The sequence below is a fragment of the Alosa alosa genome, chromosome 7 (assembly GCF_017589495.1).
Source record: "Alosa alosa isolate M-15738 ecotype Scorff River chromosome 7, AALO_Geno_1.1, whole genome shotgun sequence".
Lineage (NCBI taxonomy): Eukaryota > Metazoa > Chordata > Actinopteri > Clupeiformes > Clupeidae > Alosa > Alosa alosa.
The window spans coordinates 20962353-20990271 of record NC_063195.1 but is presented as its reverse complement, the minus strand read 5'-3'; the positions used below and the strand labels follow the sequence as shown (position 1 = coordinate 20990271).

The window sequence follows — 27919 nt, the reverse complement described above, 5'->3', positions numbered from 1 at the left end:
TTTCCAAATATTGTTAATTGTGTGTGCATTTCGTCACATATCGTATTTCGACCTCAGTCCTTTTTTTTTTTTGGATTAGGTACTCGGTTCTTTATGTCTGTACATGTCAAATGAACTGCAGCACACACGCATGATGCTGGTTGTGTCCATGCACTTTCAAATTCAAATCCTGTAACTTGAATTTAGTAGTATTTTGGAATTTGCAGAATATTTTACAAGGTAAGTCTTGAAACAAACCACTTACCTCGAACACCCATAATGATCGGGAACTGCCAAATCTAGTCAAAAATCAACTTCGTAACGTAGAGGAGGAAGAGGCATAAGGTGCTCCTAAATGTCAAAATAATTTTAAGTTACTTTCAAGCAGACTTGAATTAAATAATTAATAGCTAGATTTGACCAACATGATGTACACTATCAAGAGTTAATTGTGGATTTATCACGCTACATATTTCAAAAGGTTAGTTAGAGCACACGGTGTGGTTGGGTATAGCTGCTTCTACTTTTCGCAGTCAATCTTCTCTTAATTGCATGAAGCGTAGACCACAAGTTCCCGTTGTGTCGTTTTCTTTTCTTCCAGGCATTCAATTCCTCTTGATTCTGTTTTTTTTTATCATGTTGTCCCTGAAGGAAGTGGTCATGTTGTCCCTGAAGGAAAAGGACAGGCCCATCATTCAGAAGTTGTTGGAGGCTGGTTGTTGTAGCCGCTGTATCCTCAGATTCTGCTGTATTGGGACTCAGTCTGCTTATCGACTCTCCGATGAGGTTTGTAACATGTGGGCTATTTGCCAGAGTTGTGTTATATATAGATTAGTACTAATTAATGAACTTTAAGATCATAACAGGACCAAGGATGTGTTGTTGGTTGAAAAGTCCTGGCAGTAATATGGCAGAAATAGTCACATTCTACCAAGTTATCTTGCTCCAGTTCCTCTCTTATACACTGGCATAGAACATTCACTTTTTAATGAATTGATGCAATGAAATGTAAACAGCTACGTCATGTCATGCTGTCATTCAATCTATTCCTCTATCTATCCAGAACCTGTGGAAGGAGCTGCATGCTTTCGCTGGCTCCTCAGACATTGCACCACAACAAGACAATGTTGCCGACCAGACGCCATCAGATGACCCTCCCTCCAAAAGAATAAAGTTGGACTCCGATGTAAAGGCAGATGGTGGTGAGAGCAAGGAGGTTTCCACGGAAACAACGGACCCCACAGAAGACAGCACAGAGTCCTCCGTGTGTGTCGTGTGTCTTGGGGTGCTACAGGACTTTTGTAGCCCCAGCTTCACCAAGAAGGTGCTTAGCTTCAGTGTCCACTGCAGTAAATTAAGTTTGTGTACTTGTATTAATTTGTTATTTCTTGTTGTTTGACTGTTAGCTTTATCTTTAGAAACCCCTATGATGTTGAATGAAAAGATCTATCTCGTGTAAAAAAAAAAAAAAACTAGACTAGAAATGTAAATGAGAAGATCTTTCTCGTGTTCAGATACTTGTTTGTGTCCTCCCTTTTACTAAACGTGTGTGTGTGTGTGTGTGTGTGTGTGTGTGTGTGTGTGTGTGTGTGTGTGTGTGTGTGTTCAGATAGCAGAGGATGTGAAATCTGAAGAGTATCAGTTTGACAGCCTGGTGCTAGCATTGTCACTCCCAGCCCAGCTGTCCGTCAGAGAGGTGAGGTCATCCAATTCCACTAAACCGCTTTGGACCACAAACATATCCAACCAACAAACAAACAAACATCTGCAAACATTTTACAGCATTGCCATCAGAAATAACTTGTTCTTTTCTTTTTCCCCATTACTTTCTCTTGGTGTCTCTTCCTGGACTGCCATGTGTTTTTCTCATCACCAGCACTCCTGCTGGCTTCACATTAAAAAAGAAGTCAGGTAGTGTATGCCTACAAACTACATTTCCCATCATACCCTTCTACTATGTGTTGTGTACCATCGCATGCCATGTATATGTGCTTACCATCATACGATTTCCACTTTTGGATGTAGTATTATGATTTGGCATTGCAGTCATACAGCACCCTTATTTCTGGAACATGTGTATGATATTTCATGGAGAGCTGTGCTTTGTTGACCAGAGAAAAGAGCATGTGTCTGGACAAAGAGGATGTTATCCAAGTGAAGGAGGCCTTCAAATGGACTGTCCAGGGTTTGCTGTCACAAGAACTAGGGGTTTCCCTGGTGACCAAGGTTAGTTCAATAGACAGCAGTAAGCAGCACAGCATCTGTATGCAGTCAGTTTAACCGTGTGTGTGTGTGTGTGCGTGAGTGAGTGCTTTGTATTTGTGTTCATTTACTTTATTACTAGATGCTGTTATGGTCTGAGTACAACATAATATGTATCTCTCTTTCCTGATGCTGTAGAGTCCGTTTGAGGTGGGAGTTGGATTCATCCACCCTGATACAGATGGAGACTGCCATTTCCTGTAAGTGGTGATGGTGTAATTAAAACCTACAAATTCATACATCAGGTTGTTTTGTGTAGTGGCTATGCTTAACTTTCCAATGTCCAATAATGAGTTGAATATTTTATGCATTGCTTATCACGAATTGTTGAAACGCAAAGTAGGTGTACCACATAGCGATATAGATGCTATGACAACTGTATGTTCTGCATGTACTGTGAGGAAAAATGAATCATGCTTCTCAATTGGTCTCTGTCCCCTACTCCTGCAACTCCTTGCAAATCACTAGTTCTACATGCTCTCCTCTCGATTGCTCACTGCACTGGCGCTAGCTGCATTCAAAACGCATTCATAATGACTACATATAAATTACACAGCATGTATTCATGCCTTTTCTAACAAATGCAGGGCAGAAGCTTGCTCTGACTGTTTCAAGCCAACTAAAAACAAAGAGGTAAGATTTTGAATTAGGTTTTCAAATTGTTATTCAAATTTTGTAAATATGATATCAGACTAAAAGTTCTCTGTCCAGATGTCAGATTAGTTGGTTGTTAGCTGATTCAGGCAGGTTGTTTGACACATGACTCCCTTGTTTGTGCTGCAGTCTGTCTTTACAAGAATGGCAGTTGTGAAGGCTTTGGAAAAGATCACTGATAAACAATTCCTCAAGTAAGTGATCTGAGGCTATTACAGGTTCTTGATACAGTTCAAATTCAAGAGAAATGTTTCAGAAAAGAAAATAATCTCTCCCATATCTTCTGTAATTTCTGAAACCACTCTTCTTCTGACAGAGAGTACCCTTGCCCTCCGAGAAGAACAAAGACTGCATGCGTCGCTCAAGAAACATCATGCCTACACGTGTCTGCTTTTGTGGCAGGTGAGTTTCTGCTTTTGTTATCAATTCTGATTTCTTAATTGTCAGATGTATTCGTCAAACCTTCAGAGAGGGTTTAGCCAGTTACTATTTAAAAATCTTTAGTGGCAACATCCATGCGCCTGAATTTCTGCAGCTACCTGCTTGTTATGTATTCACCCTACCGTTGGTGTGATAGCTGTCATTCCAGTCATCATCTGTTGTTCGCCACCAAAAAGAATAATTTTGTTACATTGTTCAAAATGGCCAACTAATTACTATTTGGCATTCACAAAAAAAAAAATAACAGCAACAGCCTCCAGTGTCCCGTGATATTGTGTGATGTGTGACGACCAAAATGCCAAATTCGTCCAATTTGACAACCCAGGATTTGTCTGAATCAGAATAAAAGATATAAAAGAATAAAATCGATCTTAGCATTAGGCATCAAGAAACTCCACAGCCTGATGCATAACTGTTTTTCTTGTCTGCTAAGATGCCTTCAAACTGCCCCCCATAATGGTTGTCTTTAATGTCAATGTGTCCTTTTCCTGTTGTCAGGGCGATACAACAAGTTCTCTCGGGAGCTGCCGCAGACGCCGTGGGTGATTGACGGCGAGAGGAGGATGGAGTCGTCGGTGGAGGAGCTCATCGCTGCGCCGCTGCTGAACGCCTTCAACTCTGAGAGTGAGAGATCAGAAATGGCCAGAAACAAAAACAAAATGGGGGTGGACAGTACTATCACAGACAGATCTGGACAGTACTGTCACAGACAGATCACATCCAGTAGGGTTTAGTGTTACATTGGAACACTGACAAGTGTAACATTTTATGGGGCTTCTCTAATCTGAATCAGTCCAGGACAGTAAAAAGTCCAATAGTTTTTAGTGTCTAAAGTGTAACATGGCATGTGTGGAAGATTCAGGATTCATAGGAGTTGTGATGGAGATCTCTGGTTTATGTCTCACTAATAGGTACCACTGTGTGATGTGTCCTGCATGTACTGTCTAGATGGATGTCATATGACCTTATGATTCTCTCACTGTGTGTGTGTGTGTGTGTGTGTGTGTGTGTGTGTGGTGGTTCAGGTTTTAACTTCTCCTCATCAGGAAGAGAGGATGTGGACGTCCGGACCCTGGGCAATGGTAGGACTCACACGCTTGTCAAGCCACAAAGTCCAGCCTATTTCATAAAGTCAGAAAGAGAAAATATTATCTCTCTTGTCTGAGTACTCTAGTCTAGACAAAAAAAAAAACATTCCAAGCCCACTCAAAAAATTGTTAAGCTTCCTGTGTCCTAAGCAGATAACGTTCTCTGTACAGCTGTTTTCAGGACTATTTGGACATTTCAGGTGTAAAGACTCCTTTTTGACAAACACAGATTTGCACCTACATAAGGACATTTATGCCTTTGATGGACTGAAATCCATCGAAATCAACCGACGTTCTGCCTTCTGTATTCTCACACATTCACAGTTCACACTCCTACTCCTGCTGTGTAACTTTGTTCTCCTCTGTGCGGCTGGTTCTCTTAGGGCGGCCATTTGCTATGGAGCTGCTGAACCCACACAGATCAAAATTCAACAAAATGGAGATACGCAAGCTACAAGAGGTAGGCAGCACAACACGTGTTTTACACAACACACACAGCATCTGTTTGGGTGTTGATGTTTGTTTTGCTTTGTTTATTTGTTTGTTTGTTTTGCTTGCCAGGAGATAAACCAGTCTTCAGATAAAATCCGCGTACGAGACCTGCAGATTGTCACCAGGTAAAGAAGACATATGACATTTTGAACAGGCCTTTCATAAGAAACTTAGACAGCATCTTTTACATTTTTTTCTAACATTTGTGTGTATAATAATTGTGTAAAATTGTGTGTGTGTGTGTGTGTGTGTGTGTGTGTCAATAGAGAAGCAATGAGTCGCATGAAGGAGGGAGAGGAGGAGAAGACGAAGTCCTACAGCGCCCTCATCTGGAGCCAGAAGGCCATAACCGAAGATGATCTAAAGTTCATCGCCAACATCACAGTAACTACTGTTAACTCTGCATGTGTAAAACTTGAAATTCTATTAAAGGAGAATTCCGGTGTGATATTGACCTAAAGTGTATTGACACATGATACCGAGTGTGAACGTATGTCTCATAGCCCATCTCGGCTTGTCCCCTGCACTCCAAAATCTGGCGCTAGTTAGCCGATGCTACCAACAGCTTTTTTCAATAGTGGTGCCGGCATCGGGCTGCCATGCAAATAAATCACTGTTTTACACCCATTTACGAGGCTCAATGTATCTCCACACTTCATTGGTAGACTTCGAGGGCCCTGACATTTAAAGCGAGACATTGAGAACTTTGAAAAAGCACTGGTAGTTTACTTACAAGACGATTTATACAGAAAGTATCTTCACAAAGTTTAGCGTTTTGCAGCCATCTTGAATTTAGTCGCGATAAGTCGATAAGTCAAACAGCAGTAAGAATGAACAGGTATGATAAGGGATCAGATTCCAAAAATAATTCAGTGGAAATGCATGGATTCCAGTTGCTGCTGCTGGAAGAAACTGGAATCCATGCATTTCCACTGAATTATTTTTGGAATCTGGTCCCTATCATACCTGTTTATTCTTACTCATTGCTCGACTTATCGGGTGACTAAATTCAAGATGGCTGCAAACGCTTAAACTTCGTGGAAGATACTGTCTGTATAAATCGCTTTGTAAGTAAACTACCAGTGCTTTTTTCAAAGTTCTCAATGTCTCGCTTTTAAATGTCAGGGCCCTCGGAAGTCTACCAATGAAGTGTGGAGATACATTGAGCCCCTCGTAAATGGGTAAAAACAGTGATTTATTTGCATGGCTAGCCCGCGTCAAGCACCACTATTGAAAAAGCTGTTGGTAGCATCGGCTAACTAGCGCCAGATTTTGGAGTGCAGGGGACAAGCGGAGATGGGCTATGAGACATACGTTCACACTCGGTATCATGTTTCAATACACTTTAGGTCAATATCACACCGGAATTCTCCTTTAACTTTTTCCACACGGGGATTACAAGACTTTGACAATTACATTGTTTTTTTGGGTTTTTTTAAGTATGAAAATAGAAAAACCAGCCACATCTTAGAAAGATTCCAATGTTTTGCTATCATCTTTGTCTAGTCTAAGATCGGCAGCTACAGCATTTTTGATTCATATAATGTTGGTGCTGATTATGTGTGTGTGTGTGTGTGTGTGTGTGTGTGTGTGTGTGTGTGTGGTCAGAGTTTGGAGATTGCCCAGAAGACGCCTCTGCGGGTGCTGCACCGGCGTCCTCTGGCGGTGCGTCTGCGTGTGATCCACAGCATGAGCGCCAGCTTCCTGAACCCACACCACTTCACCCTGCAGCTCAGGACACAGGCCGGCACGTATCCTTACTGGACACACACCTGCACACACCTGCACACCTACACCTAGATACCTAGCTCAGGACGCAGGCCGGCACGTATCCTTACTGGACACACACCTGCACACCTACACCTAGATACCTAGCTCAGGACGCAGGCCGGCACGTATCCTTACTGGACACACATCTGCACACCTACACCACCTAGATACCTAGATCTATTCCTCGGTCCCACCACCCTTCATGCACGGCACGCAGACACATCAACATACATCCACTAGCTAGACACCACACACCACACACACACACGCACACACAGTAGCACAACATAATTTATGCTCATTTGATGCACATTCCAGAGAGCTCTCAGAAAGACTGAATGATCCCAATTGTAAACTAGAGACTTTCAAGTAAGTGCTGGGTGTTTACTTAGATGACATGCTAGTCTTCATCCATTTTTCTGCTGTAGTTGACACTTGTGGAGACTGGCTATTATCCCTAAAAGGTGTGCTGTCACACTGGTGTGATAGGAATGTTGGAAAATGAACGTTCTAAAGAATATCTGGGTTCATTGAATTCAACATTTTAATTTTAGAACCTCCAATTGTTGCGGAACGGAATCTTATGTTAGAATGTTAAAAAACCACACCTTGTGTGTGATGATGTGGCAAGAGTGCAGGTAAGTGCAGTGCAGGCCTGGTGTCATTCGTTCATCTCTGAATCTGCGAAGTCTCTGGTGGTCTTGATCTGGCCCTTAACAGCCGCTGGTCAGCTACATAAAGGAGTTTGTGCATGGAGACTTTGGCCGCACCAAGCCCAACCTGGGGGAGCTCATGAAAACAGAGGTGGACATTCTGGAGCTGGACGTGGAGGTACGGTCCAGGGGTTTGCAGCTCTGAGACTTTATAGAACAAACGACTTCCTGTTCCTGTAGTTTTGCTAAAATTGTGAGCAGTACCTTTAACTAGTTGAGTGCAAAGAAAAGTACAATTATGAGTTGGATTCTCTGGAATCAGACAGACCGTTGCGTTTGCCTGTATGAATTGCAATGCTTTTCCTTGAGATATAATATCCAATCCAGTCTATAAATATTGTGATTTAGAATAGATCATGACGATGATGCTTGTTTGTGTTTGTATGTCCTTAGTCAGTCGACGTGGACTGGCCCCCTGCAGTTCCGGAATAACCTCTCGGAATTCTCACCCTGACCTGACCATGCATCGAGGAATTCTGCACACCATAGAGCTCTTCCAGGCATTCACAACAGAGGTGCCAGAACTGGGTAACTTTATTGTCAAATGCATGGATGGGAGAGAACATAAAGGATATCTCGGACGGATCCATATTGTATGGCAAGCCAAGCCACCGCACCAAGTTCTGGAAGTGGATCCATATTGTATGGCAAGCCAAGCCACCCTCTGGCAGTGGATCCATTAGTGAAAGACGTTCAGTCAGAGACACCAAGCTAAACAAGGGCAGTTAAGTGTCGCCAGTCTAATGTTTTTTTGGTTTATTTGCCCGCCAAGTGAAATGTGTGGAAGTGAAACAGTGTTTTGCATAGTCCCCTATGTCAGTTAGAAACATCTTCTTTTCTGTGTGTATGTGGATGATCTGTTTTGTTGTCTGACTGAGTGCATCTCGAAGGTAAAAAACCTATTGAATTCTTTCAAGGATGGCTACTATGATCCGATTAAAAGAGGTTATTTTCCACCAATCACCATGTCTGTCGTTATGGGTATATGTACAGTCATGGATGTATTACCCCACACAAACACACATCTCTTCTCCAATTCTTTACTAATATTATTCACCAGAAAAACACTCACACTATGTGATGGTCAGTGTTTATCATGGCAAATCTGTAATATATCAGTGACACTTTCCAGTGAAAGAGATAGGTGAGAGATCTGAGAGGCTTCGTTTCAAGCCTTTGGTCAACACTTATTCCATACTGTGCATTCTTGCTTTGAAATTACTTGACCTTTAACCTACTGGGCACCCTGGCTGATTGAATACAAAATATTAATATCACCTTTCACCACTCCAACTTAATTCTCTTCCATCATACCAGAGTTGGAATTATATATTTTCCTTATACTCTTGTTTTGTTCATAGCTTCCTAATCCTATTTGTTCCATCGTGAAAGATTCAAAGAACTATTATTAACTCACAAGGTTAAATCTAGATCATGGGTAAAGCATACACAAAAGGCACAGATAGACTTTTGAGCATTTTATTATAACTTAAAATAAATACTACCAAATGGCAATGCAAGACCACTACTGGATTCTTGCCCTAGTGTTTTGGTAAGAAAAATCAAAACAGGCGAAACGGGCAAATGGAAAAAAACAAGAACATAAACTAACCAAAAAAAAAAAAAAAAAAGAAGATATTTCTGAAATACATTGGTCACAGCCTCCGTCCATGGAAAGACAAATGCTTCAGGAAGGAGGATAACACTGTTGAGAACAGCATGAGCAAAACAAACAAACAAAAATAAACAAAATAAAACTATTACAAGAAACAGTACAAAATTACAAAGAGCAGTAAAGGAAAATAAACAGAAGACAGCCTGATGTAGCTAAGGTTGTCTTAAGAGACATTTGTTGATGTCTTGCAGAGAGAGAGAGAAAAAAAAAAAAAAAAAAGAACACATGATTCGGTAGTGCTGTGGCCCAAAACTGAAAGTATGGACGGATCTGTTGTACCAGGTTACCTGTGGGAAGAAGGGGCTTGCATGGGAGTGAGGTGGGAGGGGAGGTGGCATAACTGTAACCTTGGCAACCATTTCCATGGTAAAACCACAAAACAACACCGACATTTAAAAAAAAAAAAAAAAAAAAAAAAAAAAAAAAAAAAGCGCAAGGATGAGGAGGCTCCTGTATTAATGTTATGGGTTTCCTTCATTCTGGTCCCCTCCCTCACCCAAACTCTGAAGTAGAAGTTCTGTGTATTTGTTCTGTTCTGTCCTTAGAACCCCCTCCCGACCCTAAACATATGTTTTTTTTTTTTTTTTTTTTTTTTTTTTTTTTTTAACATGTTCTTTTATCAGCCGGGTATTCACACGACAGTCAGTCACACGAATGGAAACAAAAAATTGTCAGGTTTTTTTTTTTTTCCTAGTTGTCTGCTCAAAAACTGTGACCAAGACTAAACATGTAAAATAAAGAGAGAAGGCATTGCATATGTACATTACCAATCACTGAACCAAAAAAAAAAAATGAGAAAAGAAAAAAAAAAAATGTATTGGGAAGTTCTTTTGAGAACATCCCCAGCACATGCCATCTCAATTTCACAATCACTCCCCCACTCTCCCCAATCCACTTGCCCCATGACCACCCCGACCTCCCCTAACTCCCCCGTCCAACTCTGAAATTACATGGCTCAGTGTCTGTCAGAGTTGGTTGGATGATCTTATACACATACACATGTGTACCACACACACACACGCACACACACACACACACACACACACCTTTACAACTCCACTTCCCTAATCGGCCCCCCATACCAACTGGTGAGTGCCTCTGCTGGCCGCCACACTTACAGTATTCTGAAGTGTCCTCGCACTTGTTACGACTGAAAACAATTAGGGAAAAAAAGTATCATGCACTCCCCTATGTATACTTAAAAAAAAAAAAAAAAAAACACAACCTCAATAGTCTTTCAAAATCTGCATTTGTCTCTTGTAGTGTATCTTTTCAAAAGGCTAAGACTTTCTTTTCCTTTCATTAGTGTATCAAAGTGTAGTAGTGATGCTGAGTGAGTCTCCTTGTCATGTGGAGCAAAACAAGAGAGAAAGAGGGGGGAGAGATAACGAGAGACGTTTACCTGTAGTAGAGATGTACAATGACTCTCTGTCCGGTGCAGGGTTCTGAGGTGTGTTTGGCTTGAGTGCTGTCAGTCAGTGCCTGGCAGTCTGGTTTGTTTGTTTGTTTGTATATGTCTGTTAGTGTTATTCCGGTAACATAAAACCTCTGTTTTAGGCTCTATATACTCTCCAGAGAACAAAGAGAAAAAAAAAGAAATATGAAATTATATTGAATGTATATTTAAATGCTGTAGCGCTTGTATTTTGTATTTTACTTGTTGTTGTTGTTGTTGTTGTTATTATTATTATTATTATTATTATTATCTTACTTCCTCCTCCTCACTAGCGCCTGTGTGTGTGTTTTTTTTTTCCATTTTATGGAGAATGTTCCTTGTAGCCGTGACAACAGGGGCCTGTGTGCTCCCATGGCATAAAGCCTCACACCCTGATCAAAAATGAAGTAGGGGGAAAAGAAACTATGAAAAAGAAGTCATCACAAACTACAGCTACACAAAACTGTCCCCAGATGCTTGGATCTGTCCTGCCTGCCTGTCTGTCTGTCTGACCGACTGACCACACACATAAGGCAACATATTTGGTCTTGTTCCCCAATACGGCTCTTTTTCAAACAAGGGAAAAGAAAACGAGAAAACAAAAAAATAATAAAAACAAATAGCTCAATATCAATTTCAATACTGATAGATATTTTAAATAACAACAAAAAAACTTGTTGTAAACAAATGCTGAAAAATGTCACAAGAATTCTATTTTTTTTCTTCATTTTTCTTGTCTTTTCTTTGTGTGGGTGGACCGTCCTTAGTCAATCCCACTGTGCAAAACCCCCTTTTTTAAGTCCCACTAAATGAACCAAAAAATATATATACACACACAAAATAAAAAATAAAATAATAATAATAAAAAATAAAATTCCCTGGTCGATAAGCAAGCACAGAGAAGGAGAAAAGAGGGGAGACTTTTCCTAGCATGGCTACGTATTTTCCTGTAAGTAGGGGCCGGCTCAATCACTCGGGTCTGCTAGCCGAATAAGCGGCTCAAATCACTCGCGTCCGCTAGCCGAGTAAGAGAACTGTGGGAAATGTGGTCTTCGTTCGTTATCAGCTGCGTCCATTCCGTCTTCATCAACTAAGGACAAAGAAGAAGAGCAAAGCAGACATGAGTCTTGACAAGCAAAAAAATACTGAATTGTATTGAAAGCATAGATGGGTCACATTATTTTGATTGCATAAATCAATCAATCAAATCTCACACTACTGTGTCAAACCATGACACACACAGCCAGTACATCCAATCAAATCAAATACAAGCAATACAATCCAATTTGGTAATGTAACAAAATCTCAGATCATCAACAATGGTCGAGGCACATTCAACAAGGACCATCATTGGCAAGAGATGGTAGCTTGGCCACGCCCACTTAGTATCTAGGTGGAAGTTGCAGCTGTAACATTCTGGTCTTACTCAAAACTGCACCAAATGACGTCGTTTTGGTCACACACGAAAAAGTACACACATTATCATCCAAAAACAGGTCGTTGTTGTTGAACCATAATTTCCCTTAAGTTTTACATTCTGTCATCTAGGCCTAATCCATTAGGCTGGGGTTAAAAGTCTGGGGACTCACGATTGGAAAACGTTTCCAACACTAGCATGGTGACGGGTGTAGACATAGCGTTTACTTTGAAATCATTGGTCCAGTCTCACCAGTCACATTGATCAGGGATTCCATTTTTAGTTTCAAAGTCTAAGATTTATATGGTAGCTTTGAAGCCATGCACCATGCAACTTTCCTCATTCAACAAAACCAAGGTATAAACGGTTTTCCATTCTATGTCTGGTTTAAGGTTTCGGCCATGGCATCGTTTCAGTTAGGCATCATGTCGAGTAATTTTTTTGTATCTTATCGGCAGTCATTAGACGCAGACAGGTTAAAGGTGTAGTCCTCAATTCTAATGTAAAACACTTGGTTAAAAATTCTCCCCAGTCCTCTAGATCTGGAAAAGGGAAACAAAGTGGATCGGGCCGATCCATATTCCATTTCCAGTTAATCTGAAATATGAGCAACCTCTGGCCAGAATCGGAGACTATGCCGTTAAAAAATGTAAATAAAAAAAATGAACACAAGAAGCAAAGAGATGAGGAGTCTTACACTTTTCTGGAGGGGTGATAGTTATGGTCTGTGCTGTGAACTCCTCGTCGAAATACCGAGTGTCTGTTTCTGAGGTCACCTGGGGCATGAAGGGTGGGCCCAACTACAGAGAGGACGAGTGAGAGAGGGACACATTAAACAAGAGCAGCAACAGAAGGATCATAAAAGAGAAGTGGTAAAAACAAATAATAGGAACAGGGAGAGAGAAAAAGCAATGAGAAGGGGGGAGAGAGAGAGAGAGAGAGTACATAACTGAGAGGCTTAGAAAGAAAAAATGTTCAACTAAGAAACTCAGTTACATAAAATGTTTAACAAAGAAACAGCACTACTACAACCCTATGCCTGATTAACAGAAGACAACTCCCTGCCTTTTTGTCGTAGACATCTTGCCAGTCCAGTGTACTGAAGAAGCTATGTCGCATGATCTCCTTGGCATCGTCAGGGCCTCCACCAAGTCTGCGAAAACATACGAGCAATCAGTGGAATGTTCCAGACTACCCGTTACCATGGCAATGACAATGTGGTTGAAAGCTACCTCCACTGCTTCTCCAAGTGGAGCTTTAGTTTTTGTAATACCCTGTAGAGACCTGACCAGACAGCCTAACAACAGGCTTCTACTTATGTTTTTTATATTAAAAAACAAATACACACACAAAATCACAACACGTTGCACCTTTAAGGCCATTTTACTTTTCTACTTTCAAGTCACACACCTGTTCTTCATTTCGTTGTCATTATAATGTGTGTAGACGTTGTCATTCATATAAGCAAGAGCGAAACTTATTTTACATTATTGTTGTAGTTATTGTTCTTGGTGTGAACGCCCCTTTACGATGTTATGATGAATGAAATCTCCCCACTGATCAATCAATGACTGATCAATCACCTCTTGTTTGGATCCTTGATGAGCAGTCCGCCTAGCAGTGACTTGGCGTCAGAAGAGAGAGTTCTGGGAAACTTGATCTCCTCCATGAGGATGAGCTCGAACAGCTTCTCGTGGTCCTGGTTGTAGAAGGGCAGGCGTCCACACATCATCTCATACATGACCACGCCCAGACCCCACCAGTCCACCGCGCGGCCGTAATCGTTATCCTCCAGCACCTGAGGAGAGGTATGCATACCTTTATTTACTATTCACACACACACACACACGGCGCACACACGCGCACACACACGCACACACACACACACACACACGCAGATTACATCAGTAGAAAGCATAGCTGTCAGATTCTGCTGATATGTTTTGATACACTTTAGTGAATCTAATTGAAAATAATTTAAAATTTGTATCCTCCCAAAGAAGGCAAAAGTAGCATTTTGTATCACTGTAAATGTGTGGTTGAGCTGCGTTGTGCTTTCTAGTGTATACTCAGAAGAAAAACTTCCCCATTGCCATTGCATAATTTACACTCTGAGTTTAAGACACATGTAAAATATTAATGAATGTTATAATCTGCTCAGTCATCACCCACTAGCATGTGATTGGAGGAAAAGGTTGTCCATCATCACTCACCAATTTATAGTGAGTGACCTCACCTGTTTCTATGGCCACATCATGACGGTGATGTAGATCATCTACTATTACCGGCAGAGACAACGACATCATCTTTCTCTGTGTATGTTTTTAGTTCACACTTTCACACGTTTGCTCGAGAAGCATTAACAAAGAACAGGAAGTGAGAAACCGACAAAAAAAAAAAGAAAAGAAAAGTGTTTCCTGAGAGGACTTTGGCAGGGAGGTGTAATTGGATTGGCTGTTGAGTTTCCATATCAACAACCTTTGATAAAGGATTGACAGACTTCCCCTTTAACCAGTCTTTAACCTTTGACCTGTGAGCTTCTTTACCTCGGGGGCCAGGTACTCGGGGGTGCCACAGAAGGTTTTCATGGTTGCCGTGTCAGTGATGCCCTCCTTGCAGAGGCCGAAGTCGGTGATCTTGATGTGCCCGTCTTTGTCCAGCATCAGGTTTTCCAGCTGGGAGGAAGAAGGACTCATATCATCGTCATGATCATCAATATCATCACCACCACCATCAAGATCATAGTCAAACCAATATCAAATGTTGCTGTTCTCCATTTGTGAACATTGCCGATATCACAACTGCTATTGGAAACAGAAGGGCATTTGCCGGTGCTTAATTCTACAATTGGCCAGGGCCTCGTTTCCTGATAATGATACAGTACATGCACTTACAAAGGTTTTCTACAAGTCATCTTAAGATCGTTCGTTTGGTTTTTCTGACGGTTTCCCGCACATGCTCGTAGCATGAACGTGCGTGCACTGCTCTTAAGATGCTCTTAAGGGGAGCTGTCCACGTTAACAGTTCTGACATGTACTCTAATTTGGTGATGTCAGGTGACAGCACGTCACAGCTACCCTTTAAACTCAGATCTACATTAATTCACTTAAATACGGAAAAAGTCGAGTAAGATAGTGAGGAAATGTGTAGGCTTACATAACATAGGCGTAGATTCTGACGCAGCACAGACTACAACCACATGTTCCTTTACTTTGCTCTTACCTTATTGGCCTAATAATGAATTGAATTTCCCCTGGGGATCAATAAAGTATCTATCTATCTATCTATCTATCAAAAGATAAAAAGTCTTTTGTCATAAATTAATTGGATTTTTGTTTGTTCATTCTTATCACATTATTATGAGCATTAAATGTATGCTATTTTGCTCGCTAAAATCGGATTCAGTAAAAGTACATAACAGAGAATGGGAACGCATGTTGGACAATTCTATTCTTAGTTGCAATTTCCCTGTATGTCTTGCGGGTGACCTCAGTGAAGTACCTGTTAAGACACCTTTAACGAGTCCTCTGGATCACTCGTAGATCTACGAGTGTTTTTACAACGTTCTTAAACAACAATGTTTTCGGAAAATAGGGCTGCAAATCTTAAGACGTTCGCAAGAGGGACTTTACAAACTACTTGGGCTTACAATGCTTTCGGGAAACAAGGCCCAGAAGAGAGTCTTAGAAGAATGTTAGAACTACATTCTACAGTGAAATGGGAGTGAATAAGAACATTTGCTTTTCCAACCAGTTTGTTTACAAGATCACTCATCCTTTCAATCGATTACTGAATCAATATAGTGTGAGCAGTGCTAATGTGTGTGAATACTTAGCTAATGTGTTATCTGGAACATAAAAGGACAATAAAGACCTAATTACCAACGAACCAATTCCTCCAACAACACATTGGACCAATTCCAACACAACGATGAGACATGTGATGCAAACGGACAGCATTTAGAAGTGTTTGTGAATCTGAGTGAGGTGAATGAAATTTGTTTAAAAAAAAAAAAATGGTTAAATAAACAAGATTTGGAAAAAAGAAATGGCCACATGTGGATTTGGCACACATGTTCAAAACTCACCTTGAGATCACGGTAAACAATCTTGGCAGAATGCAAGTAGTCCAGAGCAGAGACGATCTCCGCCCCGTAGAAGCGTGTGCGGTCTTCAGAGAACACCCGTTCTCTTGACAAATGAAAAAAAAGCTGCCCAAGACAAGTTATAACAGTTCATTAATCGTGCCTGTAATTATTTACAATTGCAGGCAATGATAACATTGTTATAAGTAAAGAGATCAAATCCATCGTACCTCACCACCATTAACATACTCCATCACAAAACAGAGGCGGTCCTTTGTCTGGAAAGACCACTTGAGGGACTGCAGGATGTAAAAATAAGAATTTTTTTAACTCTTTTACCTTTGGGTCTGTGTGAAAGCAGCAATCACACTCAGTTTCGGTACAAAACAAATGAGCCAAGACCACCTGGATTGGGAGACAGCTACATGTACTTACATTTCTGTACACATAACATAGCCTAAGCTACAAGTTTATTCGACTTAAGGCTAGAGATCTGGCTAGCCTATGTTTTGAATTTCAAGCCAATAAAGCACTGAACTGAAATCATACAGTTAAGTATGGTACTTACAGTTAAAAATGGATGCCTAGTGTTTTTCAGTACTCTGCTTTCTGTGAGTGTGTGGGCCACCTCATCCTGCAAGTAGAAAGGAGAGAGAGAGAGAGAGAGAGAGAGAGAGAGAAATGAGGTGCAGGATTTGTTACAGAACCGTTCAATGACTGACACAAAATACATAAAGACGAGTCTATGAAAATACATAAAGATGAGTGTATGCACACACACACACACACACACACCTTTGCAATGAGCAAAGCATGAGGCTACACACACACACACACACTCACCTTTGCAATGATGACTTCCTTTTTCAGGATCTTCATTGCATAATAGGTTCCACTGGCCTTCTCCCGCACCAGGATCACCTTCCCGAACGTGCCCTTGCCCAGCAGCTTTAGATAGTCAAAGTCGTTCATTGTCTGCTGAGGAAGAGCAAGTCGCCGCCACAGCGACGAAGCCAAACGTGAGCGACGTAATCACATGGCAAGCACGACTTTAGCTGATCTAGCCCATGCTGAACTGTCATTATATTAAAAGCTCTCTCTCTCTCTCTCTCTCATGCTCACGGACTGTAGTCGGTCACTAATGTGATGATTTCTAATCGGGTCGTGACTCGTGAATGACAGGGGATGTTCCAGTCACCGCCATGTGTGCACCACAGCATCCCTTTTGGTACATTCTGGAACGCCACTGCCTATGGATATTCCTTATACAGTACAGATATATATGGGGAATTCAACTACTGTCGTTTTAAAATGTGCTATACAAATCAAATGACCTATATTACAGTGACTTACATTCCTCTATTCCCACTGGTATGTCAGGCAATGTATGTGACATTCTGCTCTTCCTATAACTACTAGGCACAGTCCCTCCAGTGACATGACGTTAACAGGGTTCCCACTCTAAGTCAAATGTAAAATTCCATGACTTTCCCTGACAAAAAAACCTGAATTTCCAGGACTTACTATACAATGAATAGTACAATATACCGACCAATGACTTCAAAGCACCCGTGTAGTGGTCAAGAATCTTTTTTTAGAGCGGGAGATGAATAAATGGGCATTGAATAAACACAGTTGGGCTACTCAAGCAAGGACTAAAGCTAATAAGCAAATGTACACCAATTATGCGTAGGAATATATTTGTATTAGTGTATTTTGGCAAGAAAATGTTAAACTGCTACAACAAAATTCTGATACTCCCTGACTTTACCCCAAAAATTATCAAAATAATCAGAATTCCATGTCTGGAATAGACTTTCTAGAAGTCCATGATATTACAGAAATTCCATGACCCGTGGGAACCCTGCGTTTATCTGCATCCTTTGTTTTGACCACGCAGGCACGCATGCAAGAATCTCTGTACATCTTTATTTTTATTTGGCTGGCGTTTTTATCCAAAGCGACTTACTGATGTCAATTAAATGATAAAATTGCAGGGCCAGATTCCGGTGTTAAGTGCCTTGCTCAAGGGCACATCGGCAGCAGCTGGAAATCAAACTCATCGACTTTTCAGGCTACAGCATGCCAACCCGGCTCCTTATCCACTATACTACCATTGCCCCAGCATACCTTCCGTTTGGGATGACTTATAGACCCGGCTCCTTTTCCACTATACTACCATTGCCCCAGCATACCTTCCGTTTGGGATGACTTATAGACCCGGCTCCTTATCCACTATACTACCATTGCCCCAGCATACCTTCCATTGCCCCAGCATACCTTCCATTGCCCCAGCATACCTTCCATTGCCCCAGCATACCTTCCGTTTGTGATGACTTATGACCGGCTCCTTTTCCACTGGACCATTGCCCCATCTCCTTCCGTTTGGGATGACTTATGGCTCCGTTCTACCATCTGCCCAAGCATAGGGGCTGCCCAGGATCCATTGCCCCAGCATCTTCCTGCTTATGGTCCAGCTTGTCGTTCTCCATCTGGATCAGGATCCCTCCTCTTCGCCCATTGCCACCCCTGATCGCCACAGCAACGGCGCCATCAGTCAATCAATCAGTCATCGTGTTAAGTGACAGGTGACAGTTTGGCTAACGGAGACGGATGAGCGGGATCTACCCCCGTTTCTTTACACATGCGGTTGCGGTAACACACCGCGGCAACAGTGCATGGCATTGCCACGGCGACAGTAATAGCAGCAATACGTCTAAATTGGTTCCATTCCATTGGCTACTAATCCATCTCCTATGGACCAAAGCTGGTGATGGTATACACACCTTTGTGGTTTTCAGCAGTGATTTGAATAAAAGCTGACTCAATACAATTGCAAACGATGCCAAATGAGGACAGCATGCATGCCTTGGTTCTACTCAGTGACAATTCTCTTCTTTTGTGGCCCTATTTCAACACCAGCTTTGTCTGTGATGTATGCTGCTGATGCTTTTTGGAGTGAACATTAACTCTAACTGGGATTTAACATTGAGGCCAAGATCATGGATTTAGGTCGACAAATAATGATATGCTAATAAGTCTGATGGGGGACAGTTTGTTTTACGTGACATGGTGATTGTGAAAAAAAAAAAAAAAAAAAAAAAAAAAAAAAACTAACTTCAGGTTGGATCTGTGCAGTGCATCGACTTCCCCTTACCCAATCAGTTTACTGACTGATGAAATTTCACTCAGACTAGTAACACTCCATGGGAATATTTTATTCTCTGATCTCAGTGATATCATCCTTCAAAATGGATGCCTCTGACTCATCCCGCTCCAATTCCCATGGAGTCACATGACCTCCTAAAAGTTAGATGACATCACCATGACCAAATGACCCCTCTTTCACAGCTGACTTAATGATCCTTGCTGATGACATCAGCTGTCATTAAGCATTGATGTGATAGTGTAGAGACCACATATAGAGGATTCACATCTGAGCATTTCCGTAAGTCCTCTGAGTCATTGCTTCTTAACTGTTAATGCCTCAGCTGGAAGGGCTAGTTACTGTGTTACTGCCACATTTGCAGTGACATCAGGATAAAGAGATATTCTAGCCCCTAACATAAGATCCAGACATAACATAAGAACAAGATCCAGCTCCACAAAGTAAACATATGTTGCTATGTTACATATTTAGTTGTCATGGTACTCAGGGCCAGATGTACTAACACTTTTGCGCCCACTTCAGGCGTATTTGTTTCGCAACGTGTGTGTAAAATCATTGCGAGGTATGTACAAACAGGCCGCAAAGATGTTAAAGCGCAAACTGCCTGTTGCGGGAGCTGAAAAGGGTACATTGCGTTTTTCGTGTCATGCATATGCATTCATGGGAGGATCCAGAGGAAAGTGGGAGTTTAGCATAAAGAGATAGGAGGGGAAGCGTAAATAGTGCCTAATTATGTATTCCGCGGTATGTACAAAGACTGCTTGTGAAAGCGCACGTCTATTCTGCGCCTAAATATTTCCACCTTGTAAAAGCAGGTGTTAATCCAAACTGCAGTTCAATGAGTCAATAAGAGAACCTTTCAAAGACAACAAAATCACCATTTAGAGCACCAGTTTTGTAAGTCTTTGTACTATCAAAAGCAACCTTTTCGTTGCCTTTTTCGTTGGCCTTACTTTCACTTTCGTCATTCACTTAAACTTTCCTACTTGCTAGATTTGACCAATCTTCCATAGCCTACGTGCACAAGTAGTTTGAGTAGAACTACCGATCTTCATTATCTCCCTGCTTGTTGACATCTTATCATGTATGGTATTATTCATGATCGCTAAACGTTTGATTCTTTTGAATGTTGTCATCAGTTAACTTCATTCAACTGACAAACATAAACACTAAAGTATTGAACAATTGATGACGGAAACTTGGGTCTGAAAGCTTCGTTCGCAAATGTAGGTACATCTGGACAGTCTCTTGTGATGTCACCAATTTCAGCTTGCTGATGTGTCAGAATGGGAAAATCATACAAACAGAATGCTTAAAACTGACACCTTTTTGTTCAGTTTACTCTATGACCATTAGGTGACTGGAGAGAAAGCCAGCCATATGCTTCTCTATTTGTCTCCGCAGGGGAGAGCCAGCCATACCTTTCGTCCGGTGTGTCGACATGGAAGGTCCTCTCGATGACAGTGGTCCATTGCAGACAGCGTATGATGAAGGTGTTGGGCTTGGGCCTCTCTGTCTTCATCAGCTGACACTCTATGGAGGAAAAAAAAAAGGGGTGATAAGAAACCACACACACACACAACAAAAATAAATCTGAAAAGATGACTTCCAAATGTGGCGTCTTGAACTGCGGAGTTAAACTGTCAACACACATGAAACCTACATACGGCTATTAAGAAAACCTCTGATATGAAACGCTACATACGGCAATTAAGAATATGTGGTTGGTGTTTTACTTTTTTTTACACCAACAAACCTTTACACCTTTAGTACTTGTGAAATACCAAAACACTTGTGGCCTGAAAAGCCCCCTTAAAGCCATCAGGAGATTCCGTGACATTCTGAGAGCAGCAGAAGGAGGCCTGGCATAATGGCACTTCAGGCCATCACTGGCTAACATGTGCACTACTCAAAAGACCCACTTCAGGTAATTGTGCTGAGTTACCACCTGCATGCTAAAGTAATGGGGGCTCTTCATTTCTTCATTGGCACATGCAGTGGCTGTTATACTCACAGACGAGAATAAAAAAAAAAATGGGCGGGGGGGGGGGGGGGGGGGGGCGTTTTTCACAGGCGTCCAGATTAGTTATTTTCTCTCTAAGCACTTAAGAAAACGTTCTAACTCATTTTCCTCACCCAGTACAGCATGGTGCTCAGTAGTGTTAATTTCGTCAGACGAGACGAGAGGAAAAATGTTCGTCAACAACCTTTTTTTACATGACTAAGACGAGGCGATGACCAGACTGCACTAATGTCCTGAAACACTGACTAAGACTATCTTAAGATGCATTATTGTTGTTAATTAAAAAGACAGAGACTAAAATGTTTTGCATGAAATAAAAACTAAGATAAAATTTCTCTTCCATTTTCGATCTACCAAATGAGAAGACACAATAGCGGGTTACCTTTTCAAAATATTCGAATGAGTTCATGGTTCATGTGCAGCAGCTTTCCTGTAGGCTAGTCACGTGCTGTTGCTGCAACCCTGTGGCTGCAGCAGGAAACTACATGGAACAAGAACACCGGAGATTTAGGAGTTAGGCTTTATGCCACAATGCTACATACCCAGAAGTTGAAGCTTCTCTCATACATATACAAATTAACATCCCCAGAATGTCCATGCGAAAATTTTCAGCAAGTAATGTCAACTATTTAACTAGTTACACTGATGATGCAAAGTTTGCTAGCAAGTAAGCTAATATGGAAAGTTCGCTAGCAAGTTAGCTAAGATTGAGAGTTTGTGTTTGTTTTACATACGCCATCTAGCGCATGGAGTAAAACATTCATACTTGGGTCCAAGACAGTGTTTCTCAAACTTTTTCAGATGAAGGACCACTTAACTAATCAATAAAAAAGAAACACACGGACCACCTAGCTAAAAAAAAAAAAATAGACCTAGCAGTATATTAGCCTACACAATACTCACTGAACCACCTTGCTTATTGTCTTTGCACTTTGTTTAATTGTGTCAGAGGATTAATATGATTTAAACTGGCATATCTGACATAGACAGTGTTGTAGAACAGTTGGTTCAATATTGCAAACAACTCATCTATATTATATTTTACCACGCCTGCTCATGGACCACTTGGGATAGCTTGCGGACCACCAGTGGTCCCCGGACCACACTTTGTGAAACACTGGTCTATGAAGATCATGACAGTGGTCCAGTCAAATCTTTTACTGTCTATGGCCAAATCCCAGCCGAGCTATAACTGTAGCTCGACTTACCTGTGCATGTACTGACTGACAAAAAAAATCAGAATGAGTAATTATAACAGTCGAAAGTAGCCCTGTGGACACACAATATTGTTAGAAAAATTGAGATGTGTGAAACACTATTTGACTGAAATGGTAATCAGAAATAATTTGTTATAAAAAAAGACTAAAATGTTTTGACTAAAACTGACTGAGACTAAGATAGCTTTAGTTTTCTTTTGACTAAAAACTAGACTATAAATGGACTAGACTTTTAGTTGACTAAAACTTGACTAACAAAAATGATATTTGAATGACTAAATACGACAAAGACTTAAAAGGACATTTCGTCACAAGACTAAGACTAAGACTAAATAAAAAATAGGTGACAAAATTAACACTAGTGCTCAGGACTTCGTTCACTGACTGAATGCCACAAGTTAGTCACTTGAGTGTGATGTGAAATATCATAAAGCCACACTGATGAGAACAGGATAAATCTGCTACACGGCTGACAGCAGCAATCTAACGTTTTTATTGGGAGTAAACAGGTTTAGTTACAGCTATGTGGCAGTGTCGTGTGTTGTAAATGAAAATGTCAAAATGGCAGCCGCAGGTTCACACTCACTGGCCACAGAGAAGTTGTTGAGCGGGTACGCCAGGTCCATGTCCTGTGGCTTCTCCTTGTAGCCAATGAAGGAGCCATCCGTCTTGAGCAGGAAGTATCGCGGTCGCCAATTCTTAATGTATTCTCCTAGGGAGGGTAAGGAAGTCGAGAGAAACAGGTTTGAGCCAAAATGGTTGCTGCTGAGCCACAGCAACAAAGTACAAGTGGGTCTCAAAAATGTAAATTTCGTGCACCCCACCCCCAATTTAGTTCAAAAAGTGGATCTTTGAAATATTTCATTATATATTAAAATGAATCTAGAATATATGAGTCATTAAGTCATTTTTGATGTACAGACAGGTCATGAAAACCAAAAATGAGTATCTCAAAATATTACAATAAAGAGGTTAAGAGGTATCTCAAAATATTAGAATAAAGAGGTAAAGCGGAAAATAAATGAACTAATCTGACTAATCTCATTTATACACTCAATACTTATTCTGGCTGCTTTTGGACAAATTACTACTTGTGTGGCTTGGTATGGAGGCAATCAGCCTGTGGCACTGCTGAGGGGTTACAGAAGCCCAGGTTGCTTTGATAGCAACCTTAAGGTCATCTATTCTTGGGTCTCGTGCCTCTCATTTTTCTCTTGACAATAAACCAAAGATTCTCTAAGGAGCTCAGGTCAGGCTGGCCAATTAACAATTTAGCACAGTAATACCATGGTAACCAAACCAGTTACTACTGTAACAGTGTGGCACTGTGTGCAGGTGCCGAGTCCTGCTGGAAAAGGAAATCAGGATCTCCATGAAGCTCGTCAGCAGATGGAAGCATGAAGTGCACTAAAATCTCCTGGTAGAAGGCTGCATTAACTGTGCATGACATGGCACCCCAAATCATCATACTGTATTTCACTTTAAATCTAATGAATCAAGAATATATGAAAGATCCACTTTTTGAACTAATTTAGGGGGTAAAAAAATAACTTTTCCACAATATTCTTTTTTTGAGACCCACCCACCTGTATAGCTGATACCCACAAGCATGCAGGGAAATGTCTACACACAAGAGGATGCTAGAAACATGAGACAAGCATTAATTAATTCATTCCTAGTCCTGTTTACCTTCTTATTGGACAACCGACACACACACAGACATTTACATAATATTTTCATTTAGCAGATGCCTTCATCCAAAGCGACTTACACATGTCAATTATATTACACCGGAGCAAATTGGGGTTAAGTGTCTTGCTCAAGGGCACAACGATGGAAGCTGGGAATTGAACCCACAACTTTCCAGGCTACTGCATGCTAGCCCAGCTCCTTAACCACTACACTACCACCGCCCACATTTTCACAAACCATTACTGTCAAATTTCAAAGTTGAATTTCCTCACTGGCACACACACAAACAAAGACAAAAACAAATCAATAAAGCCTGTGCATCATATAACACTCAATCATACATTTCCTCTAATCTAAACTCTCTAAAACAGAGACATACAACTGGTGTTGTTCACTGTGTGCACAAGGTCATATGTTCACAAAATGAACAAATGAATTTGTGAACTCACTGTGAATTCACATTAATTATTTTCTCTTAATCAAATAAAACTCACTCACTCACACGTGTGTGTCACAGCAGGTCCACTCACCTCTCTTCTGGACCCAGCCCTCCTTCACCACGACGTTCGGGTCATTCATGACGGCTTGCGGGTCGGCTCTGAACCCGGTGGTCCCTTGCCAGCAGTGTCCACACTGCCCACTCTAACCCTCTCTGATCCGGTCCCTCTCCTCTCCCTCTTGTTCCTTCTACTTAGTTTCGAAACAGCACACACAGACACACACACACACACACACACACACACACACACACACACACACACACACTGTCTAGCCTACAACCCACCTGTCTGTATCTGGCTTGTTCTTGCTGCTGCTGCTGCTGCTGCTGTTCTGTTTGCTACCTGCATCAACGTGGCTGGTCTCTCCTACTCGTTTTTCCTCCTCCTTCTCTGTACCACTCCTTCACTTCCTCTCTCACCCCTGCTTTGAGATCACTTATCACTTAACCTCTCACTAGCTCTCTGTCTCTCTCTCTCTCTCTCTCTCTCCCTGTCTCTCTTTCTTCCTCCCTCCCTCTACCCCCTGTCACACTCCAGTGGTGACTCAGCCTGGAAGGAAGTAAACAGTGGAAAAAAAAAAAATAATAATAATAATAATAATAATAAAAATAATAATAATAATATTATTATAACTGCACATTGAGCAATATCCTTCTTTCAATCCAGTCTCTTTTCGTCTTTGCTACCAGCCCTCCTTCCCTCCTGTTTCTTGTGAACACTTGTGTGAGAAATAAAGCCATTGTTAAGGCCAAGAGCACGTTTCCCGTCCCTCCCAGCGCCAAAAGCCGTTAAATCACCCCCTTTCCTCTCGGAACAAGCAAGATTCTAGCCCCCCGTGTAAAGGCTGCCACTCCGTCCCCTTGTAGCCTACTTTATCAAAACACACACACGGACTGGCTCTTGCATATACACACACATCTATGCAGGGCCAGGGGCGGGCACAAGCAGGATATGGCAGCCGAGATAGACTCTTAAAACAGCCGACAGATGACCAATTACATTATCTTATCAACATCCATGACTTCAGCGATGGTGATGTGGGCTACAGACACAGGTATTGACAAGACATGAAAGCTGACTAAGAGGTTCTCGCTGTGTACGCAAGGATAAAGGCTTTTATTTGTGCGTTGAAGCCGATGTTTAAGGCAGATCCTGTGATTGGGAATAACTGTTTGTTAGCATGAATGAAACGAAACTATTCGCCACCGCATAGTGGGATAGCCCGAGGAGAGCAGTCTCAAATGCCAAATGTAGGCTATCGCCTGATAAGATGCAGACTTCCAAACACGACATTGCACAGTCACACTTGGCCAGTCTCTCCTTCGTGTGTGGCTACTTGTCTTGCATGTTCTTACGGTAGGCTATAATACACCCAATCTATCTGTTTTGATATTGCCCTATGCATCTTCGTTTGTTTCGACACTCAGCATGTGCGTTTTAAATAGTGACACTTTATTAGAGCGCTTAATAATTCTCAAATGACCATGCCATCAAATCATCAATTCGGTGCCACCCGAATGTAAATATGAATTATGAAAACAAGCCCAACAAACACCCCCACCAGATGACAACAAAAACAATGGCTGACACTACAACGGGCATTCCAACGGTGGGCTTTCGCTGCAAAGCCCGTCATTAACGCCACCGCTCTATACAATCAGCGGATTTGCCAGCAATTAATAAGACGACACAGTTAGGCCGCCACGCAATAAACAAACAATAACACAGCGGCTTTTGTTCCAAGGGCGAGTGGTGTCTTTTGGGCTACAGTTATATAATAGACCGACAGCGCAATTACCGTTACACCCGAAAATGCCTACAAGCGTGACTAGCTAGCATGCGGCTATTAGCTAGTAAAATGCCATTTTGAATGCAATTAATGATACAACATCAGTGTAGTGATATGAAAACGGCTCGTTGGCTGGCGGGATGGAAATAAGCGATGTCGTCTGATGTGCTTGTTGAGTCCATATTTTTCACATCATTCACAGCAAAATGGAGGCATTCCGTATGTTAGGCTACTAACCTTAAGAATCGGTTTAAATGTAGCCTATCAGAAGAAAGGCAAATCGAGAAAAATAAATATTAGGCCTGTAGCTTCAAGGCTTGGCTGCGGCCTCCAACCAAATAGATAACTGTTAGCGTGCTAGCATCATCTCTGCCCAAGCCTTGTGATTGCAGCATCTAACTATGTCCACCCTGCCTCGCATCCCAAACTTGCAGATGTGCATTCTTCGTATGCTAACATAGGAGCTAGCTGTGTACCAGTGCTAGCTTGGGTGGGTTACTGTGAGCGGAAACAGGCCCCGATTCATTTACAGAAATATATTTACCTCCTGTTAGCATATTTGTACCATCATTGTGGTTACACCCCATTCAAAGACTCTCCCCCACCCAAAACAGTACGAGCCATGATGCATTACCTGTCGGGGAAACGGGCTAGGGGGATTCGCTGGGTGTCTCCCCTCTCTGGATCCTTGTAGCCTATGCTGGTTTCTCCCACCACCACCAGCTCAGATGGGAGGCAGGAGAGATTTTGGGAAGCCCCGTCACGGGCCGAGCGATGAGGAGGACAGCGACGTTGCCATTGCTGCCGACACTGCCGGCGAATTCGGTTGACCCTGGAAATGCGGCTAACGACGAGGAAGATGGGGAGAAGAGACGGCGGCTGCCTCCGTCACTGACCTGCCACCGCCGCTATCGCTGGCATTGAGGAAATGTTGTGACGTCACGCCAGGCAGATTTCGGACCACGTCCCTCTCTTCCTGGCTTTGTCACTCGCCGGGCTTTTGTTGCTGGCTGCCCCAACCTTATTTGGCAGCGCAATGGCTTAAGCTATTTCGCATTTTATGTCTGATTGAAAATAAAACCAATAAACTGATTGACTTTGGGTTATAAGTTAAGTTTTCTATTACATTCCGTGAGTTTTTTTTTTTTGTCTGAGTAGCCTATCCTCTGTGTGAGATCCTATGGTGAGACTATTTTGGAATGGGGGTGTGCTTTGTTTCACAAAAGCATCTCTAATCCAACCTCTTAAACAAGTCGGAAACAAAGAACTGAAATTACGACACGAAGAGAGCCTGGCTTGACATTTTCATGATTGCTAAGATTAAGATAAGATAGATAAGATAAGTAGCCTAATATCAAATGTTCATAATACTGTCAGGTTTCGCTGTGATTTTTTTTTTTTTTTACGAAAGCCTTTTTGATTGAGGACAGAATATGAAGGATGATTGAAATGTGTCTCCCCCTAGTGTTGTTTTGAGAGAATTAACAACATAAATAGATTTATGTGATGAACGCATGGC

General features: G+C 41.7%; 2 protein-coding genes across 3 annotated transcripts; one reads left to right on the top strand and one right to left on the bottom strand.

Annotated features, from left to right (window-relative positions):
- The first annotated feature begins 87 nt into the window (after positions 1-87).
- pus10 (pseudouridine synthase 10) lies at positions 88-8421 on the top strand. The gene is made up of 18 exons (XM_048248802.1): positions 88-219; positions 631-765; positions 1043-1303; positions 1589-1675; positions 1856-1890; positions 2094-2205; positions 2380-2441; positions 2829-2874; positions 3025-3089; positions 3212-3297; positions 3835-3960; positions 4362-4418; positions 4808-4884; positions 4986-5041; positions 5183-5300; positions 6525-6667; positions 7418-7517; positions 7793-8421. The coding sequence occupies exons 2-18, from the start codon at positions 640-642 to the stop codon at positions 7829-7831; spliced, it is 1596 nt and encodes a 531-aa protein (XP_048104759.1). The 5' UTR covers positions 88-219; positions 631-639; the 3' UTR covers positions 7832-8421.
- Positions 8422-10272: 1851 nt separating this feature from the next.
- Positions 10273-27507, bottom strand: akt3b (v-akt murine thymoma viral oncogene homolog 3b). 2 transcript variants are annotated; one of them, XM_048248850.1, is made up of 16 exons: positions 27035-27507; positions 24642-25160; positions 23006-23131; positions 20530-20712; positions 19341-19350; positions 19125-19156; positions 18331-18368; positions 16854-16985; positions 16579-16644; positions 16241-16309; positions 16014-16136; positions 14473-14601; positions 13510-13724; positions 12992-13079; positions 12624-12726; positions 10273-11599 (listed from the first exon to the last, which is right to left on the bottom strand). In XM_048248850.1, exons 2-16 carry the CDS (start codon positions 24688-24690, stop codon positions 11514-11516), a joined length of 1449 nt encoding a protein of 482 aa, XP_048104807.1. In that variant the 5' UTR covers positions 24691-25160; positions 27035-27507; the 3' UTR covers positions 10273-11513. The 2 variants fall into 2 exon arrangements, with proteins under 2 accessions (XP_048104807.1, XP_048104806.1); XM_048248849.1 differs by lacking the exons at positions 19125-19156; positions 19341-19350; positions 20530-20712; ... (1 more) ...; positions 24642-25160; positions 27035-27507 and having other exon boundaries at positions 16854-16988; positions 18331-18355.
- Between the last annotated feature and the right edge of the window lie 412 nt (positions 27508-27919).

Bases quoted from the DNA above. Each gene is read 5' to 3' on its own strand.
- akt3b (XM_048248850.1), bottom strand. From the start codon at position 24,690: ATGAATGACCCGAACGTCGTGGTGAAGGAGGGCTGGGTCCAGAAGAGA. The intron at 16,986-18,330 runs GTATGCTGGGGC...CTTCCTCAGCAG, and splicing joins TAAGTCATCACAAACGGAAG to ACAATGAACGACTTTGACTA. The intron at 13,080-13,509 runs GTGATTGATCAG...ATGTTTTCGCAG, and splicing joins ATCAAGGATCCAAACAAGAG to ACTTGGTGGAGGCCCTGACG.
- pus10 (XM_048248802.1), top strand. From the start codon at position 640: ATGTTGTCCCTGAAGGAAAAGGACAGGCCCATCATTCAGAAGTTGTTG. The intron at 1,304-1,588 runs GTGCTTAGCTTC...GTGTGTGTTCAG, and splicing joins GCCCCAGCTTCACCAAGAAG to ATAGCAGAGGATGTGAAATC. The intron at 3,090-3,211 runs GTAAGTGATCTG...TTCTTCTGACAG, and splicing joins ACTGATAAACAATTCCTCAA to AGAGTACCCTTGCCCTCCGA.